This window comes from Sarcophilus harrisii, chromosome 1 (genome assembly GCF_902635505.1).
Source record: "Sarcophilus harrisii chromosome 1, mSarHar1.11, whole genome shotgun sequence".
Taxonomy (NCBI): domain Eukaryota; kingdom Metazoa; phylum Chordata; class Mammalia; order Dasyuromorphia; family Dasyuridae; genus Sarcophilus; species Sarcophilus harrisii.
In genome coordinates, this window is record NC_045426.1 from 144,702,122 (window position 1) to 144,719,560 (window position 17,439).

The 17,439-nt window shown below is 35.0% G+C and overlaps 1 protein-coding gene across 3 annotated transcripts in view; it reads right to left on the reverse strand.

The window, feature by feature from the left end:
* SLC38A9 (solute carrier family 38 member 9) overlaps positions 1-14,944 on the reverse strand; it is an 84,071-nt gene extending 69,127 nt beyond the window's left edge. Inside the window, exons 1-3 of one of the 3 annotated variants that reach the window (XM_031965127.1) lie at positions 14,833-14,943; positions 14,070-14,111; positions 6,444-6,595 (exon numbers count right to left, since the gene is read on the reverse strand). In XM_031965127.1, the coding sequence (XP_031820987.1) occupies positions 6,444-6,547 (104 nt within the window). In that variant the 5' untranslated portion in view covers positions 6,548-6,595; positions 14,070-14,111; positions 14,833-14,943. Of the gene's footprint in view, positions 1-6,443; positions 6,596-14,069; positions 14,112-14,642 lie in introns of all 3 variants that reach the window. The other 2 variants (XM_031965138.1, XM_031965144.1) reach the window with 2 other exon arrangements.
* Between the last annotated feature and the right edge of the window lie 2,495 nt (positions 14,945-17,439).

A 17,439-nucleotide genomic window follows, 5' to 3' on the forward strand; every position in this document is an offset into this window, starting at 1 on the left:
AAGTTACAGTATGTAAATGTGATAGAATAATACAGTGTTGTATGAAATGATGAAGGGGATAATTCCAGAGAAACTTGGGAAGATAATGATATAGAGTGAAATCAGTGGAACCAATAGAACAATTTATATGACAATATGGTAAACAACTTTGAATAACTTAGGAACTCTAATCAGAGTAATGACCAACTGTATTTGAGAAAACTCATGAAATATGTTACCTACTTCTTCACTGAGGTATCGGTCTCATAGTGTAAAATGAAACTTTTTTTTCTCCCAATTGGACCAATGCAAGAATTTGTTTTGTTTTATATCATGTTTATGACACAGATTTTGTTTTTTCTTCCTCTCTCCACTGTGGAGGATTTTTCATGAGAAAGTAAGATTTTTGCTGATTGAGGAAGAAAATTAACTTTGAAAATTTGTGTGGGGTACTAAGGAGTGATTTGTCCATGGTCACATAGCTAAATGAGTCAAAAGATTCAAAGGCCTACCCTGTTTACATACTACACTGTTTCTCATATAGAACCAAGGTAGTATTTAATAAATGCTTATGGAATAAATTCATCCATCTGTCCATATTTTTTTAAAAAAGGAATGATTAAGAGTGTGATTTTCTGAAGACAAAATGTCTAATGTTAATTAGAAGAAACTATGTTTTTGCTAGCTTACATAATCTTACCAGCATGTCAAAGCTCAAAGAACACAGGAAATGCGCTTTCAGGATGCAACAAAATTTCAAAAATGCTTTAAAAGCAGAATTTCAGATCAGATTTTTTCCCATTTAGCGTACTTGAAAATGAAAGTTTTGGTTTTTTTTTTTTTTAATTACTATTTTCTCTGTATGCTATATTTTTAAAAATCATCCCCAAATTTTAATTGATAACAACTGAAAAAAACACATTTCCTTGTGTTCTTTTTTATTTTTATTTTTGCAAACAATAAGGGTTAAGTAATTTCCTTATATTCTTAAATGCTGAGAACTACCTGCTAGATTATTTTTATGATGGCCCAATACAGGACACAATGTTCATCTTTTGAAACAGTATCCCAGAAACAAACATTAAAAATGACAAATTGTACTAATATATCATTTTCTATCTTCACAGTGGGATCTTCTGTGGCTGCCAAGCACTTTTTTTTTTTTTTTTTTTTTTTTTTTTTTTGATAAATAAGGGAAAACAAAGGAGTTTGTGTCTGGAAATTCCCTGGTCCCTTGTGAAAACATCTTGGTGATCTTTAGCTTGCTGACATGCCTTTCACTTCCTACCCAGCTGAAGTCTACCTCTTTTGGAAGCTGTACCACATCCTCTTTCACACTATCCTGACTGAATTTACCAAAGATGGCTAGTTCTTGTGGTCCTAGTTTAGCTTTCTAATTTGTCCAGGCAAAGTAAATTTCTTAGTAGTCTCAAGTCTTGATGCTTTAAGTTCAGTAGCCCCCTTATTCACACCCAAGGTTTTGCTTACATTTCCCTATAAAAGCTGGTTCTTCATTACCTGGGAAGTATTAGAGCTTCTGACAGTTGCTAAGCTTGTTGGTACATTGCAGTAAAATACCCATTGGGCCAGAAGTGTTTACCCTTATTTGTGGCTTAAACATAAAATCTTAACAAGATAGCAATCACATGCAAACTTAGCAATATTTTATTATCATTCTCTAGAGAGAGAAGGTTTTGGCTGATGCTTCAACTTAATACATGACAAAGCATACGCACACACACACACACACACGTATAAATATATATACATAAATATATACATACACACAGTGTTCCTAATATCTTATTCCAGTTTTGAGATACAGAAACTTAAAATGGCACTAAAAATTCTAGGACATTATGTATATACATATTTATTTGTTTTTCATATTCAACAGAGATTACTCCTTCTAAAATGTATCAATATGGCTAAAAGACAATGAATGAATTTATTAATAGGAAAAATATCCATTGTGCAGTCATCTTGGAACATTACTGGTTATTTTGTTTAACTTAGATATTATCCTTAAAACAACCAAATTCCTGGGCAGTTATTCAAAATCTCAAGTTTCTGATATTTCTCTGGTTCTTCTCTTCTGAATTTTCCTTAGCTTAATCATCTTGTTAAATTAAATAATTGCCTTCCTTGTAAGAGAAAATGAAAAAAGAGAAGTGGCTACTGATAATGCCTGGTTAGATTTCAAGGGGGATCGAAGGAAGAAGTTCCCATGATAAAATTCTATTAGATACTCAGTAGCAAACAAATAATTTCAATCATGGACAAAGGGAGCCAGTTTTCAAAAATTTCCTTAAGCCAAGTAACCATATTCATTAGTTGTAAATTTCACTTGCAAAATTTCATGGAATCCCAGTTTGTTGTACAATAGTTATGTTTCCAGTTTTGGTTTTTTCCCCCAGTCTTTTAATTCAGAAAGTACTGTTTAAAAACTATAGTACTAAAGGATTGATTTTTAAATTTTTTTTTATTTTTAGAATTTTTTAGTTTTTTTTTTTATTATAGCTATTTATATACAAAACATATGCATGGGTAATTTTTCAACACTGACCCTTGCAAAAACTTCTGTAAGAATAGATTTTTTTAAAGCTACTAAGTAGTTTGTAACATGAAGGCAAAAGTATGTAAGGATCAATTTTGGAACAAATCACAAATTACATCATGAAGAAATTGAAATTCAAGTTAGGTACTATGTATGAATACTTATCATTAAACACCTAACATCTTATACCACAAAACACATTAAATTTGAAATGGAAATAGGCCTAAATGGGTAAAAGTCACATCATAATAAAGCAAAAGATAATGGAAGGAGATACATTTTATAGTTATGGGTAAGGGAAGAGTCTTGAGGACCAGTTGAGGGTCAAGAAGAATCATAGGAAGTAACATGGGCAATTCTGATTTAAAAAAAAAAATTAAAGGATTCTGAAAAACAAAATTAGTACACTGGGAATTAGAAAGCAAGGAAATGACAAACCACTCCAGTATTTTTGCCAAGAAAGCCCCTAATTGGGTCCTTCTTCAGTTCATTTTGCAGATGAGGAAACTAAAACAAACAAGTTCAACTCTCTTGCCCAGAGTCACACAGCTAGGAAGTATACATGGTCAAATGTGAAGTCTGGAAGCTGAATCTTCCTTTCAGGCCAGACAGTCTCTATATACTGAAGCACCTAGCTGCCCTACAGAGAATTAATTAAGGATGAGTAGCTGGAGGGAAGCACCAGTTAATTTTAAATAACAAATTTGTCTTAGACGCAGTAAGTACAATTATGTGAATTCTTCCAGTTCTGTTCAGCAGCATGTGTGTAGGAATGGAGGAGGAAGACTCTGAGAAAAATCCTGGGATTCTGAAGATTACTTAATCTAAATACCTGATTTACAGATGAGAAGACAGGATTAAAGAGGCAAAATGACTTACTCAAACTCATACTCAATAATTTGCAGAGCCCACTAATAAAAAAAAACTAAAGCTTTTTCTATTAGGTCCAATACACTGTGATGGTCCCCTGAGTCTATTTGGATCTCAGGTTCCCTGAATGTTAAAGAGATCCAACATATCAGTGTGATGAGTATGGAGTTACAGAATGAGTTCCTGTGAAACAGAGTAGGTAAGTAACAAAAAGAAACCACTGAAAACAGTAGCCCAATGTTTGACAAACTCCAGAATTCAAATCACTGGGCAAGGATTCCCTTTTTGACAAGAACAGAAAGGAAAATTGGGAAGAACCTTGGAAGTAACTAGATTTGAACCAAAATCTTAAAACACAACTCATGACAACCTCAAAATGGACATGTGAACTGAATCTAAAAGCTCACATAACATAAGGATTAAAAGAAAATGTGACTAAATATCTTTTATAATTGAGTAAGGGGAAAATTCTGAAGTAAACAATGGAGAGAAAGAATCGTCAAAGAAGAGTTCATTTTGATAACATAAAACCAAAATATTTTGTAGAAATAAAATGATCAGAGAAAAATGGTAGAATTAGAAAAAGAATTTTCATTAAATATTATTTAAAAAGTCTGATATTGAAAATATAGGAAACTGACACATATTTCATATTAAGAGCCATTTCCTAATAAATAAGTGCTCAAAATATACAATGAATTATAAATAACCACATAAAAACATGTTTCAAATCACTAACAGTAAAAAGAAATGAGTGTCTGGCATATAGCAAATTTTTATTAAATACTTATTATTTTAGGGTAGCTAGGTGGTGACACACATTGTCAGAATTGGTCATTGTATCAGATATGTTTGCTTATTTCTGAATTTTGAACTTTTTTGGCATCTTGAATCTTTTAGCACTCTGGTGAAAGCAATGGAATGTTTTTAAATCCATAAAACAAAGATTGCAAAGGAAACCAATTATACTGTAACAGTGATCAAAATATGAAAAAAAAAAAAAAAAAACAAGTTCACAGACCCGAGGTTATATAAATCCTGGAGGATGCAAGGAGGATTTGCTTAAAGTGATTGTTGATATTAAGACAAAGAGATAAATAAAGCACCTTTTAATTAACAAATGAGAAAGTCATAGGTCACATGGAAGGTAATTATGGAGAGCAGAGAAAGGATTGACCCTGGAAGGAGACAAGGATCTTGGTGCTAGCTCTAAGAGTGAAGGCAGTAGCACTTGTAGGCAAGCTTTTTCCCTTTCCAGAACTCAGTTTCTTTTTATGCAAATGAATCCATTAGACTTGATGGTTTCTAATGATTATTTCAGCTCTTAGATTCTAAGATCCCAGGAACCAAGTGGGAGTCACCTAGTACTACCTTCTACTCACAAACAATCTCCTCTACAAGCCCTCCAGACTAGTGTAAATACTATTTAAATATTCATATTTTCTATTTACTTATCTGTATACATGTCATTTTGACCCAATAAAGTATAGGCTTCTTGAGCACAGCAACTGGACATAGCAGGCACTTAATATTATGTTTGCTGAATGAATGACTGTTTCTATAAATTCAATAAACTAAAGCTATCATTATGCTGAAAGTGAATCAAAGAAACAGAAAAGAATAAACTAAAAAAGTAAAAGTAACCAGACACCTTAGTTGTCTGGTTAACAAAACTCATAGTTTATAACAAAACTCATATCATGGCTTCAGGCTCCCCTGTGTGGTAAAGCCAGCAAACTTCACACCAAGTAAAGTCTTGACTTTCTAGCATTTTAATTTCTAAATGTTTGGGGATTTGTTGTTGTTGTTGTTTTACCATAACATTTTGTGTTTCTTTGTCCTTTAAATTAAAGGCCTGAAGGTTAGCAGAATTTCCACTCATTATCTCTCATTTTGATTTCAATTCTGCATGAAACCATACAACTTCTATTGAAGCTATAAATGACAAAGTGTACTGGATTTGGAGAGGGTCTGGGTTTGAACGGTGCTTGATTAATTCCTATCTTTGTGATCTTTGGTAAATTTTTTTTACTTCTCTAGGCTTCAATTACCTCATCAGTAAGATGAAGATGGCCTAGATTATTGCCAAAGTTTAGCACAGCTCAAATCTGTGATCCTTACAGATTCAATAACTCTTCTGCTCAGAAGATCATTTATAATTTTAAAACCCACGAATTTCAATATTGTTTGTATCTATACAAGACTTGTGATTTCATTGGTATAAAAAAGCCTTCAACTCCTTTGTTGTAACGTTTATCTCCAATTTATCTTAGAAGTTTACCTGGAGCACTTATGGACTTGCACAGAGTCAATATGTGGGCAGAAGTAGGACAGGAATCTAGGTTTATCTGAACCAGAAAACTAGCTTTATATCCAGTAGGCAATACTGCTCCTTTCACATAATTACGATTCTTAAAAAACCAATAACAAAAAGTCAAGGTCACTATCCCATCATGATGAGGTATTGTAGCAAAGCTACTACAAATCAATTTCTAATTTAAAAAAATGTTTTCAGCAAATAGATAATCACTCAATTCACAAACTAAAAAGGGATGAATCATTTAATCACAGGACATGCTATATATTTTTGGTGTAGAAGGGAAAATTAAATCCAAAGGAAGATATACTTAGTATGTAACTTAAATTAATTGGCCATTTTTTAGGCAGCTGTTATTAAGATGAAATCATTCCTATACTGAATGTTTTTATTTTTTTTCTTGAAATTCTTGTGGCACTTTTCAAATACTTAAGTCTTTAGCATGGTGAATGAAACCCAGATATTATATCAACTGAACATAGATGAATTGTTGTATAAAAGTGACTTTGATAAAAATCATAAAACATAAGGGTAAATACTGCCACCTCAAAACAAAATCCAAAGAAATAACATGAGAAACTGGTTACTTGGTTATCAAATCAAAATTTGTTTGTAATTTAACATTCTAAAATACTAAACAGTCTAATAATAATATTTGCATAATTATACATGAAATTTAAGGATCAGGGACTATCAGTTCCTAACAAATAAAACACTCACCTTTTGGACCTCACGTCTGCTGATGCAAACTGAATGTTCATAACTTGAGGATCAACTTCATTATTCACTTCAGAAATGAGGAGTGGTCTAGAATCATCATCCATATTGAAAGGTAAATTTTCTAAAATCTCTGACTTCTGAAGAATTCTGACCTTTACAAACAAAAAGATAAGCAATTTTATTTTCTATATAAAAGACATGATTTTACTATTTACAAGGTTATATTTTTTCATCGTGTAGAACTGAAAAAGAACAATCATGAAATAATCCCTGGGAACATGTAACAGATGCTTGAAATTTTGATTTCATTGGAAATTTAGTGAGGGACTCAATTTTTTCAGCTTAACAAATAATTTAAAGATAGAATACAAGAAAAATTGAAGGGAATTTGTTCTAACTCCTCAAGGAGAAATTCCAGGTTACAAAGTTAGTAACGTAACTCAGTTGCTTTAAAAAAAAAAAAAAAAAAAAAAAGAGGTATACATAATTAGCATTACATAAAATATTGGCTATTATAGATAAAAATTCTGTGCTGATAATATTCTTCAATTACCATAAACCAAGTTCACCCAGAAAGGGATCCCTCATTATTAAAGAGGCAGAAAGAATTTCTAAGTTATGTATAAATATATCAACTACTAAACCTTAACTTATATCCAATTGAAAGATATTTGAGAGGTCAATAAGCACAACTTCCTGAATGACCCATGCCACTCACATATAAATGACAAAGAATAATAAACCTAGTCTAACTCAAAAACCCTGAACATTATATGTAAAAACAAATGTACACATATAAACACACACACGTAGCACATCAGACACTGAATACATACTTTCCTAGAAAATGCACCCCATCTACAATGAGATGGGAAACTTTGGGCCTTTGGTTTCTTTTCCTCCAGCCCTTAAGTATAAGAGGTGACATCATTTATGCTAAGAAATGCAAAAACCACAATAATTTAAGTTCTTAGGAACTCTATCTTACAAAACCACAAGATGGTGCTGTGGCTCCACAGAAGTGTCTCAATTTTTGGTATATTTTGTGATTATTTTTCTTGACTTTTTCTTTTCATGGTTAGAAGTGAGGAAGGAAACCTAAAATCATCTTTTGTTTCTATTACCTACCAAAATTGGATGACACAAAAATAAGTCCATCAATTGATTTATCTGATTTGATGGAATGAGGGACTTATGGGATATTTTTTAAAGTTGTTGAACCATTAATTTTTAAGTTGGATTGGTATTTGGGTCAAATCAGGATTTTTAGTGTTGACTAGGAAATTGCCAATTTGATTAACTTCCGTAAGAAAAGCTCATTGGATGGAATGAATAAAATTTAAAAAATTTTTAAATACCAATCAGTGAAAACTAAGGAAACTATAACTAGAACAGAACTTGATAAAGGATTTAAAATATTTGGTGGGAAGGATAAAATTTAGGCTTGGTTTTTAATTTCCAAAAAAATCTAGAAAACTAGAAAATGGTAAATCCCAAAAATTATCTATAACAGAAATTCAAAAGGGCTGATCAGGCAAGATAGTCAAAAACCCTGGGGATCTATCTCTATCTTCCACATGATAAACAAATTTCAACTTCTGATGCTCCTGATAATGTTCAGAGCATAAAAGAAATTGATAAGGGAAAAGGAAGGACTGAAGAATGAGAACTGTTTGTGTTCAAGGGGGGAAAAAGTTGTCATATGAAAAGGAATAAGCCTTCTCCACTTTGGCCCAGAAGGCATAAATCTAATGACAAAAGGTGGAGACATGAAAAATGAAATTCTACATAAAGCTATATAAAAGTAGAAAGAACTGCCTATTACTAGAGGTCCTCAAGCCAACCTTAGATTGATCTTTTGGATGGGACATTAGAGAAGGGATTCCTATTCAGTTTGATAAGGGAGCATCCCCTCCCAAACATAAAAATTTGTGATTCTGTGACTTCAGTCATTCATGCCAAAAAGATACTAACACAGATGGCAAAAGAAATTAAAAACACAAAGAGAGCCATCTAGATTAAACTCAAGATCAAGAAAACCCATAAAAATGAACAGTAACATCAGGATGTTTGTGGTATACAATAAAACAAGGAGAACAAAAGTTATCATTCTTTTTTTTTTTTTTGCCAAGGCAATTGAGGTTAAATGATTTGCCCAAGGTCACACAGCTACTAAGTGTCAAGTTATTTAAGGCTAGAGCCGTCAATCCAATATTAAAAAAAACAAAGAAAGCAGAAATATAATATGAACTCCTCCTCCATTCTGGCATTTGACAGTTCTCTCCTCGATGATTCAGTAGAGTTGCAAAGAGGATATAAATACAAACTTTGCTACTGTGATTTTAAAATAACATCACTATTTGCAACGTGATCTATAGTAATTATTGTAGGGGCTTATTAAGTAGGTACATTTAATGATGTTATAAAACAAAGATCTAGGTAACAACTCCCATTCTTTGATACAATCACGGTATCTTAGGGCTTAAAGGATCCTTGAAGGCCATCAAATTTTATAGATGTCCAAATAAGAATCCCTTCTACAATACACCACAAGGAATAAGCTAGCTCTTACATGAAGACTTCCAGAGCAGAGGAATATACAACCTATAAAGGCTGTCCAATTCCACTTCTCAATATATGTAATTGATGATATTTTATACTGGAATTAAATATCATTCTGTAATTTCTGACCATTGATTCTAGTTCTGCCAGACATTCATAAATAAAATCAGTCATTAAGCAGTTATTAAGCACCTTTGTACCAAGTTCATGCTAAGCAATGGGTATAAAAAGACAAAAAAAGGAAAGAGTTCCCCCTTCTAGGACCTTATATTCTACTAGGTGACAATATACATAACCGAATACACAAAAAAACCCAAAATTTCATGGTAATGGGGGGGAAGTACAAGGAAATGGGAGGGCAGGAAAGGCTTCATGTAGAAGGTGGTGTCTGAGTTGATTTTTAAAGAAAAGAAGGGATGCCAAGAGGCAGAGGTGAAAAGATACATTCTGGGCATGGGGGGCAACAGTGATGGGAGGTAACACTATGTGTAAAGAACAGAAAGATGGGCAATCTGGTTGGGCCAAAAGTATCTGGGATAGACTAATGTCTAATAAGCATAAAAAGGCAGGAGTTAATAGAACCAAAAGGAATTTAAGTGACTACTGAAATAAATGGACCTCCTTATTCTACAAAAAAGGAAATTAAGGCTGAGGGGGTTAAGTGTTTAGGGCAGGATTTAAATTCAAGTCATCCTAATGCCTATCAAAGCTTTCTGAAAGACTTTAATGCCAAACAAAAGAATTTATATCGGTTCCAGACATAAAAGGGGTCACAAAAATTTAATGAGTAAGAAAGTGACATAGTTAGACCTAGATTTGTTAGAAAAATCATTGTAATGATTATATGAAAAAAAGAATTACAGAGGAAAGAGACTTGAGACAGGGAAACCAATTAGATGGTGATTGCAGTGATGCAAATGATAGATAATAAAGACTTAAAACTAGGCTCCTACAATATGTTTCTGGTGAAAAGAGGAATAGAGTTGTGGAGAACAAGTTAAACCCTCTTCTACATGTTGTTGGTGTTCAGTTGTTTTCAGTCATGTCTGAGTCTTCATGACCTTATTTGGGGTTATCTTGACAAAGATACCAGAGTGGTTTGCCATCTCTTTCTGCAGTTTCTTTTATAAATGAGGAAAATGAGGCAAACTGAATGAAGAAACTTGTCTAGAGTCACTGTCTAAGGCTGGATTTGAACTCAGGAATATGAATGAGTTTTCCTGGCTCCAGGCATGGCACTCTATCCACTATCCCATGGTAGTCCTTTAGCCTAACTTCCTTAATTATTCTTTCCTCAACACTCAACACTACCAGTTGCTTCAGCCAATATTATTGGCTGATTTCAAGCCCTTCATTATAGACTTCCAAAATGCAGTGCTCACAATTGCATCCAACACCACAAAAGGCGAAACCAGGACAGAACCCAGTAGAATCAATATTTCCTTAGTTCTGGGCACTAAGCCTTTCTTAAGAAAGCCTAAAATATATTAGTCTTTTGGCTGCAAAAATCACAAGTTGACTCTTATTGAACTACTACTAGTTGAACCACTAATCCTTTTCAGATGAACTGCAGCCTAGCCATCTGAATCAGTGTGTAGGACTTCCTGTCCAATTTCATCTCTTCCTTTGGCCGACTATTCTAGCCTGTCAACATCTTTTGAGACCTTGACTTTGTAACCCAACTTATTAGCTTTGAATCTTAGCTTGGTATACAAATCTGATACATAAGCTATTCATCTCTTTCTTTGCCCCCAACAGAGAATAAACTTCCTGAAGGCAGGAACTCCTGTCATTGTATCTCTAGCATTTCCTGCAAAGTACCTACTTTAATGTTTGACTAGTTCATTCAAATCACTAATAACAATAGTACCAAGCACAGAATCAAACATATATCCGTGGGTCACTCTATTAATCCTCCTTTTGAAACAAAGGTTTTTATGCTAGGGAAGCATAGACCCCCAGGGGATGCACAGATATTTCAGTGGATTCTTTAACTTCAATAGGAGGAAAATTATACCTTTATTTTAAACTCATCTGTAAGTGAAATTTAGCATTTCCTTTCATTTTAAATGTAGGCAAGAAACATCATTCGGAGAAAAGTCTTCATCAGTCTGCCAGAGATCCATGACACACAAAAAAGTTAAGAACTCCTTTTCTTGGCTAACATGACACCATTAATGAACTTTCAGTCCACCAATCAGTTACAAATTCACCTATTACGTTTTCCTATCATATACATAAGAAGTTCATAAAAAAACTCTTGTCATATACTTTGCTGGAATCTAAGTAAATCACACCTGACTTAACAAGCTAATTAACGGCCCTGTCAAAAGGAAATTAAGTTAGTCTGATAAGATTTTTCTTGATGAAACCATCCTGACTTGTGATTACCTACTTCTTGGATAATACCTTCTGGAATTCTAGAGTTCAACAGCTTATAATATTGCATTTTCCGTTCTCTTCTTTTTTTGTGAAAATGGGGAGAACTGCTATGATCCTTCAATCTTAAAGAGATTTCCAACAGTGATTTCAAAGATTCTTCAGCAGGCATATCTACCAGTTCCTATAGTACTTTGAGAGTACTGTGAACTGAACTCATGAAGTACAACTAAATATTTTCTTTTTATATATCCTTACTTATCTTGGATAGCAACTTATTATTCCAAATAGCCATCTTTGTCCTGTTCTTTCTAGTTCTATGATCAATTCTCCTTGGTAGATAAAACAAAAAGAAAATTAAAGTTGAATAGTTTTGCTTTTTTTTTTTTTTTTTTAAATTATCAAGTTCCATCTAACCTTAGCAGCAGTCCTATTCATCATCTAAGTGGCTTTCCTCCTATACAGCTAAAAACAAAACAAACTTTTCTTTTCTTTCTTTTTAATGATTCAATATGTATTCAGACACAACCAGTTTCTTCTCTGAGTATGGATAGGATTCTTCATTATAAGTCCTTCAGAGTAGCCATGGATCATTGTACTGCAAGAATAGCAAAGTCAGCTGGTTGTCCCAGAACATTGCTATTACTTTGTATACAGGACATTTCATTTTGCTTGCGTTTATGAAGGACTTTGTTTCCCCCCCCCCCCCCCCCCAAGAACATTCTGCTCATCCTTTCCCACAGAACAAAAATACTCCATGATAACCACATAGCACAACTTATTCAGCCATTCCCCAACTGATGGGCAATCCCTCAATTTCCAATTCTTTGCTCTGAAAAGAGAGCTCTACAAATATTTTTGTACATATAGTCTTTTTCATTTCCCCCCCTTTTAAAATCTCTTTCGGTAATCCTCGCTTAACAGAGATATTGTTAATTCAAAGGATATGTTAGGTTATAGCAAATGAATTTATAGCCCTTTGGACACAGATCATATATATCTTTGGATCATTTATCAAGCAGGGCATGGCTCTCATTTTTTATAAATTTGACTTAAATTTTCTCCATTTTATTTTCATTAGCTTTCCTCATCCATTTCAGTTCATCTTGAACTTCAATGTTTCTGATACTTCTTATAGGACAACTTGAGTATACTTTAGTGGTTCTCCCTTGACTGCCCTTCTTCTATCTTCTGGCAAGTGTTTAAAATCAAAGTTTCTACATAGTTCTCTTTTTGTTACCTAATCTATAATTCACATTAAACTTTCCATTATGAACTAGAAATATTTTCTGTAAAATAATATACAGCATATTTTAAGGTCACAATGAATGGGACCATCAACTTTTCCTAAAACAGTACTATTAAAAATACTGAGATGGAATCTAAAGAAACTTTGTTTTCAAATAACTAATTTATTTCTAGAGGCAGATGAGGTCCACTTATATTTTTCAAACAGTATCTATCATGAAGTGGAAAAAGCAATGGGGTTTGAATTTGAGTTTTGCTCACTTAGCTTTGCTACTGAAAAACTAGGTATTTAATCTCCCCAGCCTTGAGTTTCTTCATCTGCATAACAATGGGGCAAAACTAAGTTATCTCAAAGGTTCCTTTCCAGTTCTAAATTCTAGAGTCTGGGAGCAAGGTGAATGTTTCTCCTCTTATGCCAAGTAGCATCTTGGCTTGCTACCACACATGTTATATTAACATATATCTATATATCTTTACTCAACTGGGGGGAGGGGAGAAAGGCAACTCTATGCTGAATTTAGGTTATAGCAAATGAATTTATAGCCCTTTGGACACAGATCATATCTTTGGATCATTTATCAAGCAGGGCATGGCTCTCATTTTTTATAAATTTGACTCAGTTTTCTCCATTTTATTTTCATTAGCTTTCCTCATCCATTTCAGTTCATCTTGAACTTTAATGTTTCTGATACTTCTTATAGGACAACTTGAGTATACTTTAGTGGTTCTCCCTTGACTGCCCTTCTTCCTATCTTCTGGCAAGTGTTTAAAATCAAAGTTTCTACATATTTCTCTTTGTGTTATCTAATCTATAATTCACATTAAACTTTCCATTATGAACTAGAAATATTTTCTGTAAAATAATATACAGCATATTTTAAGGTCACAATGAATGGGACCATCAACTTTTCCTAAAACAGTACTATTAAAAATACTGAGATGGAATCTAAAGAAACTTTGTTTTCAAATAACTGATTTATTTCTAGAGGCAGAGGAGGATAAATAAAAATAATTTATATTTTTCAAACAGTATCTACCATGAAGTGGAAAAAGCAATGGGGTTTGAATTTGAGTTTTTATACACTTATCTTTGCTACTGAAAAACTTGGTATTTAACCTCCCCAGGCTTGAGTTTCTTCATCTGCAGAACAATGGGGCAAAACTAAGTTATCTCAAAGGTTCCTTTCCAGCTCTAAATACTAGAGTCTGGGAGTAAGGTGAATGTTTCTCCTCTTATGCCAAGTAGCATCTCGGCTTGCTACCACACATGTTATATTAACATATATCTATATCTATCTATATATCTATGTAGTTTTACTACATAGATATATAGATATATGTTTTACTAAACTGGGGGGGAGGGGAGAAAGGCAGCTCTATGCTGAATTTACCTCACCTCAATAAAGACGTGAAAAAATAAATTTCTTCTCTAGTTACCTGTTGGCCTGCAAATGAAAATTCCTTTTCAGACTTGGAATACTGTAACAAAAAGGAGACACGTTAGACATCCCAGGAATAGACACAAAGCTTTTTAATTAACGCCCTCCTCTCTAATTCAGGAACGGATAAGATGGCACGCCCTTGATTGACAACTTAACAAACTCTCTGTGACTCAGAGCTCCGCAATTCAGCAGGTACCACAGTTGACACTCCTTTCCTGGGAGTCCCTCGGCATAACCTGGCCCTACTACAGGACACTACACGACGAGGTGGGGGGTGGAGGGGAGACGGGAGACGCTGCAAGATCTCCTTCTAATTGATGATTCGTCAGGTCCCTCAACTTCTCCTGTGTGGGGTCCTCTGATAGGTGGAATTCTCCCCCCCAGGCCCCACGCCCACGCCCGAGCGTCCCAGTCATAAATCAGAGTCCCGCACCCCCTTCCCTCCTGCGGGTCCCCGGAGTTTATTTTGCCCACGATCTTATCTTACCTTACCCTTCTGTCCTCCCCCCTCCCCCCCTCCCACATTTTCCTCTCCTCTCCAGCCCCAGCCCTCGAGCAGCGCGGAAACCTTTTATTTTGTGCCGTCCCTCCCTAAAAAGCCGCTTTCTTTCCTCCAGCCCCAGATCGGGGGAGCCCAAAACGCCAGACCGACGTGCCGGGAGCAGCTCCTTGGAGCCTCGCTGGTAGCCTCAGGGATGGAGGCGGATCTTGTTTTGTCTGAGAGAGGAAAGAAGGATGGGGAGGGGGGCCGCGTCTACCTGACAGGGCTGGGCGAGTGGGGAAGGAGCCAAATCGAGGACAGGAGCGCACAGCCAACGAGCCCCTACAGCCCTACTCAAAAAACCAGCAATCCCCGGCTTTCCCTAAACAGGAAGTGGCCACTTGAGCTCAGCGCAAGGATCGATGGGGAATGGAGTTCTCGCCTCGGCGTGTGCTCGAGCCTCCAGACCCATGTGGACTACAGCCCCCACAAGACCTCGCGGCAAATCTGGGCTCGCTTCGGAGCGGTAGCATCACCTCAGCTCCAGAAAAGGAGTGTGGGTGGCTGGTCCTTGCTTCCTCACTCCCGAGGAGAGTCTCGAGAGCGCGCCGTTGGGACTCGGTAGTCACGTGCGGTGTGGGCTTTGCCGGACGTCCCGGGACCCCAGGTCGGCTCTCTCCCCTTGCCGGGCTGCTGGTCACGTGTCTCTCTCCTCCCAGCCAACCCCCGAGAGCAGCCCGCGGAGGCGGTTTGCAGACCTAGTCCTTGTCATGCTTGCTGTGTAATTTGTTGGACCGGTAGATACGGGTCCTCTGGCATCAGATAAGACTGATTCCATCGTAATGTAGCTTATCTTTTAGCGAAGCACCTGATCTCTTCAAATATATGGAAAGAGTTCTGAGAGAGGGCTCCTGGGTTCATATTCGAGAGTTGGGAAAGTTTATTCCTCTCTCTGGGCCCACAAAAATGTGGGGTTAGAGCTAGATAGAACGTCCTTAAATTTTTGTGCCATGACCCCCTTTGGTATCCTGGGGAAGCCCTGTACACCTTGCCTCAGAATTATTTTTTTTTAAGCATAAAATACATAGGCTTACAAAGAATAGTAATTATATTGATTTCCCACCTTTTTTTTTTTTTTTTTAATTTTCAGTTCCATTCTCTCCCTAACCTCTTCCTCTTCTCCATCCTTTGAGAAGGCAAGAAAAATAAAATCCATAGTCATGCAAAACTAATTTCTGCGTTAGCTGTGTTCTCAAAAAAGCGGGAAAAAGACATAGAATAAAATAAACTTTAATTTGTTCTCAAAAAAAAAAAAAAAACAGGAAAAAGACATAGAATAAAATAATTTGTTCTCAAAAAAAACCAGGAAAAAGACATAGAATAAAATAAACTTTAATTTGTTCTCAAAAGGAAAAAGACATAGAATAAAATAAACTTTAATTTGTTCTCAAAAGGAAAAAGACATAGAATAAAATAAACTTTAATTTGTTCTCAAAAGGAAAAAGACATAGAATAAAATAAACTTTAATTTGTTCTCAAAAAAAAAAAAACAAAACAGGAAAAAGACATAGAATAAAATAAACTTTAATTTGTTCTCAAAAAAAAAAAAAAAACAGGAAAAAGACATAGAATAAAATAATTTGTTCTCGAAAGGAAAAAGACATAGAATAAAATAAACTTTAATTTGTTCTCAAAAGGAAAAAGACATAGAATAAAATAAACTTTAATTTGTTCTCAAAAGGAAAAAGACATAGAATAAAATAAACTTTAATTTGTTCTCAAAAGGAAAAAGACATAGAATAAAATAAACTTTAATTTGCAGAGTTTTACAATGTGACCTAAGTGAATAGTATGTTTCATTATAGGACCTTTGGAATTATCTTTGTCATTGTATAAATTAATTCTCTTGGTTCTTCTTACTCTACTTGGCATTATTTCTTATAAATCTTCCATACAAGGGGAAGTCAATTATATTGAAATATTTTTAATAAAAATACTTAAAAACTAAGTTCTCTGAATTCATTAAACAATCCCCAAAGGGGATTTCTAGGGTTTTTTTCAACTGTAGCTGAAAAATTATTGGCCTAGGAAGACTCCCTATCACACTCCTTTATTGTACTATGGCGAATCCAAAATTTTTCCAATAACCCCATCCTTGTGGCCACTTGGATCCTCCATTCTTGAGAAATTGATGCTGTTTGAGTGGTCTAGATTAGTGGCTAGAAGAGAGCTGTTAAGAATCCCCTTTAAATCGACCCGCAGGTTTTAGGAGTGAAAGAATTCACTCGTTCCTGAATTGTTAGTTTCAAAATGAAAGTTTATTGTTATATAGAAATCAGTTTAGCAAGAACCTGACTTTTATAGTGGAAGATCTATGGAAAATGGAGTTTTGCACTGAGAATGAAGTTCTCAGTGGATAGAAGGTCCTGGCAGCAAAAGGAGCTACCAAGGTCCATCTGCAAAAATCCTTCATTGAAGGAAGCTGTTATACTGGGATTTAGTGGGGGTTGGGACAGCCTGAAGTTGGCTCATCTACAAGCTGGGTTTCAGCTTGAGCTGGAATTTGAATAAAATAGAAGATAATTGAATAGGGTTGGAATTCTTTTGCTAAGGACTAGAATCATCTCCACCTAGATAACAGAATGAAACTATTTGTCTTGTTGCCCTCACTAAGGCAGAGTTAAAGGAGATTTTCTCCTTCAAGGATTTTTAGAGTTTTGGGGGCCCTTCTTTAAAATGACCTCCTTGCTCCATTAACTAAGAAATGCCAAGTAGTATGAGAAAAAATTCTTTCAAATGCCTTCTTAAGAGCTTTGTTTCTTTTTTATTCTGTCTCTGCTGAGCCAAAAAGGTCCCTGTAAGTTTCTCATGAGAACCTGAACTT